The sequence below is a fragment of the Mastomys coucha genome, unplaced genomic scaffold, assembly GCF_008632895.1.
Source record: "Mastomys coucha isolate ucsf_1 unplaced genomic scaffold, UCSF_Mcou_1 pScaffold15, whole genome shotgun sequence".
NCBI lineage: Eukaryota > Metazoa > Chordata > Mammalia > Rodentia > Muridae > Mastomys > Mastomys coucha.
In genome coordinates, this window is record NW_022196897.1 from 72,422,215 (window position 1) to 72,426,108 (window position 3,894).

Consider the following 3,894-nt stretch of genomic DNA (forward strand, 5'->3'; position numbering starts at 1 on the left):
TAGAAAGAGAGAAAGCAACAAGGAGAGAAAGAGAGAGACAGAGAGAAAGAGAGACGGAGAGAGAGGCAAAGCACATTTTACAGAGGAGTAATTAAAATTGCTTCCCAAATTTCAATTAGTCAGATCTCAGTAGTTAGTCCACATTGAGAACAAATGAAAATATGAAAAAATTGCCATTTGTTTCTTTTATATTTTGGTTTAAGTTGGCTTTTCATGACCCAAGCGCTATTCCTTAAGACTAGTTCTTACTTTAAGAGGTAATATTTGTATGATTATGGGATGAAGTTGTATGTTTAACTAAGATTCTGAAATCCCAGTTTGTGATGAGTTCTCACTGGGCATCTATCTACTTTCACAACTGTAGATAAACATTCTGAACTAAGTCACTTCTATATCCCAATCCAGATCTGATATTTGAATAACTAGCCTGTATAACTTTTACTCAATGAACTGAAAAAGCTGATATAAAGTTTTCCCAAACCATTAATGTAGGATATTTTTCTACTAATTGGGAAATACAACCTATAAAATATAAATTATAATTTATAAAGATATAAGATGATTGTAAGCTACCATTTTCAACATTTATATATACTACATAAAAGATTTTACATGGTTTGTATAAAATTGATGTTATCATGCAATTTCTTGTGGGTATTTCTCCTTTGAGTAAAGTTATCTAGAAAATTATATTTCAGAAGTGGCAAAGTTCATTTGTCTATTTACAATGAGTAAAAACATTCTGGAATTAGAAGTAGATATGAGGTTTATAAGTAAAATATACAGAGCAGAAATGGAGATTAGTAATAATTCTAAATTAGACTAAAGTTTATGGTTCAAGAGGACATCTATACAAAATTTAAAAGACTCGCGCCTCAAATTTGTTGAAATTCAGAAGCCAATGTGTGTTTGCTAATGTTTAAAACATTAATTTGAAGTCTACTAATAGATAGGGAAAAGGGGTGATAGAAAAAGACAAAAAATGCAAAAGCGGACAATTCTAACAAAATATTCAAATTGTTGCCCTCTTTATGGCTTGTCTATTCTGACATAAGATTTCTATTTTTCTTTGTAGTTCATCATGAAGAGAAACTTCACCTCTGTGACTGAGTTCATCCTCCTGGGACTTACTAGCCATGTTGAGCTTCAAATTATCTTTTTTGTGCTGTTTCTAGTGGTATATTTGGTCACAGTGGCCGGCAACCTGGGTATGATCCTGCTCATCAAGGCCAATGCCAGGCTCCACACACCCATGTACTTTTTCTTGAGCCACTTATCCTTTGTGGATATGTGCTTTTCTTCCAATGTGACCCCGAAGATGCTCCAGATTTTCCTTTCAGAGAAGAAAACTATTTCCTACCCTGCATGCTTAGTCCAGTGTTACCTCTTTATTGCGTTAGTCCATGTTGAAATCTACATCCTGGCTCTCATGGCTTTTGATCGATACATGGCCATCTGTAATCCTCTGATTTATGGTAGCAAGATGTCCCAGAGTGTGTGCACATCTCTAATCACAGTGCCTTATGTGTATGGAGCACTCACGGGTCTGATGGAGACCATGTGGACTTACAACCTGGCTTTCTGTGGCCACAATGAAATCAATCACTTCTATTGTGCTGATCCACCACTGATTAAGCTGGCTTGTTCTGACACTTACCACAAAGAAACCTCCATGTTTGTTGTAGCTGGATTTAACCTCTCCCTCTCCCTGCTCATTATTCTCACTTCCTACCTCTATATCTTTCCTGCTATTCTGAGGATTAGCTCTACAGAAGGCAAGAGAAAAGCTTTCTCCACCTGTGGCTCCCATCTGACAGCTGTCATCATATTCTATGCAACTCTTTTTTTTATGTATCTCAGACCAACATCCAAAGAATCTGTGGAACAAGGCAAAATGGTTGCTGTGTTCTATACCACGGTCATTCCCATGTTGAACCCCATGATTTACAGCCTGAGGAACAAAGATGTAAAAGAAGCAATAAGCAAAGAATTGTCACACAAAAAGATGTATTTTTCTGAAAAAAAGAATTCAATTTTCTTTTGCCCTTATGGAACTTTTTGCAGGGATTATCATTGTTTTCTAAAGTTGCGGAAATAGTACTGAAAAGAAATTAAAGTATGACAAGACAATAGTGGGCAGAGGACTGCATGAGTTTAATTCTTTTCTGAAATGGAATTCATTCTCATTAAATTTTGGCTATAAAATTTCATATGCCTGTATTTGTTTCTCTTTTTAGTTAAATTTTATTTTATGTTCTTTGATCTTTGTGCACAGATGCTATGTATTTCACCTCCTTTTGTGGCTACTGCTGGAAGATGAATTATGTTAGAATTCATAGGTACCATTTCTCTTTCAGCACCAATCATTTGCTTTCTCTTTAGTATATTATTTATTATACTTAAGGCATTGACTGTTTGGTCATATAAAATGTTGCTCAATTCTAAGACAACACACACTACACATAGAATAGTGATGGATGCCTTTTGTTTTTAGTTTCATCTGTTGAGGGTGCTTGTTTCTACAACATGATATGATCTTTCTTGATAGGCTGAGTATTAAGCACCATGAATTCCAAAATATTGTGCTTTGGCAGAATTTTTCTACGCATTTACCCAAATGCTTAAAAATTAGTTCTACTTCATAATTTTAAAATTATTGGTAAATAATTACACATATACATTTAATAGTTTAATACTATCATATTGTTAGTACACATGACTTTTTCATTTATACCCACCCATATTTCTATATACAGAACAATTTATCTTCATTTCTTTGAAGAATAAAGCCATTTCAAATCATGTGTATATTTCTACTTATCTTTTTAAATCTGAACTTGATTAGGCAGTATCTTTTAATTAATTTTAAGTATTAGGATTTTTCACAACCCCCTACATTCCTGCTCTATATGAGTTACCTTTGTTTTACAATAGAATATTTGAATATTATTCTAAATTAAAATGAACATTACTATGGGTATGTAATAGTTGTGTCCTTGAAATAATGATACTCGAGAGGAAGGATTATGGGCCCCAAAGGTGATAGGAACTTCACAGTAAGAAAAACAGAGTCAATTGCACCTGGCCCTTGGGGCTCTCAGAGTCTAAACCACAAACCAAAGAACATACACAGGCTGGATCTAGGCCTCTCTGAATATATGTGCAGCTTGGTCTTCATGTGGGTCCCAAACAACTAGAGTGGGGCTACCTAGAAGCTGTTGCCTATGTGGGGGGATATGTTTTTCTATCTGGGCTGCCTTGTCTGGACTCATCTGTAGAGAAAGTGGCTAGCCTTGCAAAGACTTGAAGTCCCAGTGTGGGAGAATATCCAAGGGTGCCCCACCCACTCAGAGGAGAAAGGGAGGTGGGAACTGGGGAAGGATTATGGTAGGGGGTGATCAGGAGGTGGGCAGTGAATGGGATATAAACTGAATAAGAAAAAAAAAAGTACCGAGGGTTGAATCCAGGGTCTTTTAAATTCTAAACAAGTAGTATGTATAACACTGAATCATATCTACAGGTTTTTTATAATCTTAATCTATAAATGACATGCATTTTGAGTATCAAATAATAAGTTATACAGTCAATTCTGAACCACAGCAGAAAATTTGATGATTTAGAATTTAAGTTACTTAACTCAAAATTTTCACTTTTAATTACTTTTGCAAAAACTATAAAGAAGGCTAGTACAACAGAAGACAGCTGTTATCTCAGATCTCTGGTGGTGATCTGTCTGGGATCTCTGGTGGTGATCTGTCTGGAAGGCTGGGTCCCTTCTATGCTGTGTTAAATATAGTCATGCTGATATACAAAAGGAGACAAAGAAGGTTTTTTTTTCCCCAATCTGTATTTTCTCGATTTGTCCTATTGACTATGTCCATTGCTTTACAGAAG

At 35.3% G+C, this 3,894-nt stretch overlaps 1 protein-coding gene across 1 annotated transcript; it reads left to right on the plus strand.

The window, feature by feature from the left end:
• The first annotated feature begins 1,081 nt into the window (after positions 1-1,081).
• LOC116091685 (olfactory receptor 5M8-like) lies at positions 1,082-2,115 on the plus strand. The gene is given in 2 exon segments (XM_031373216.1): positions 1,082-2,024; positions 2,027-2,115. Coding segments are annotated over 2 exon segments (1,032 nt in total).
• The last annotated feature ends 1,779 nt before the right edge of the window (positions 2,116-3,894 follow it).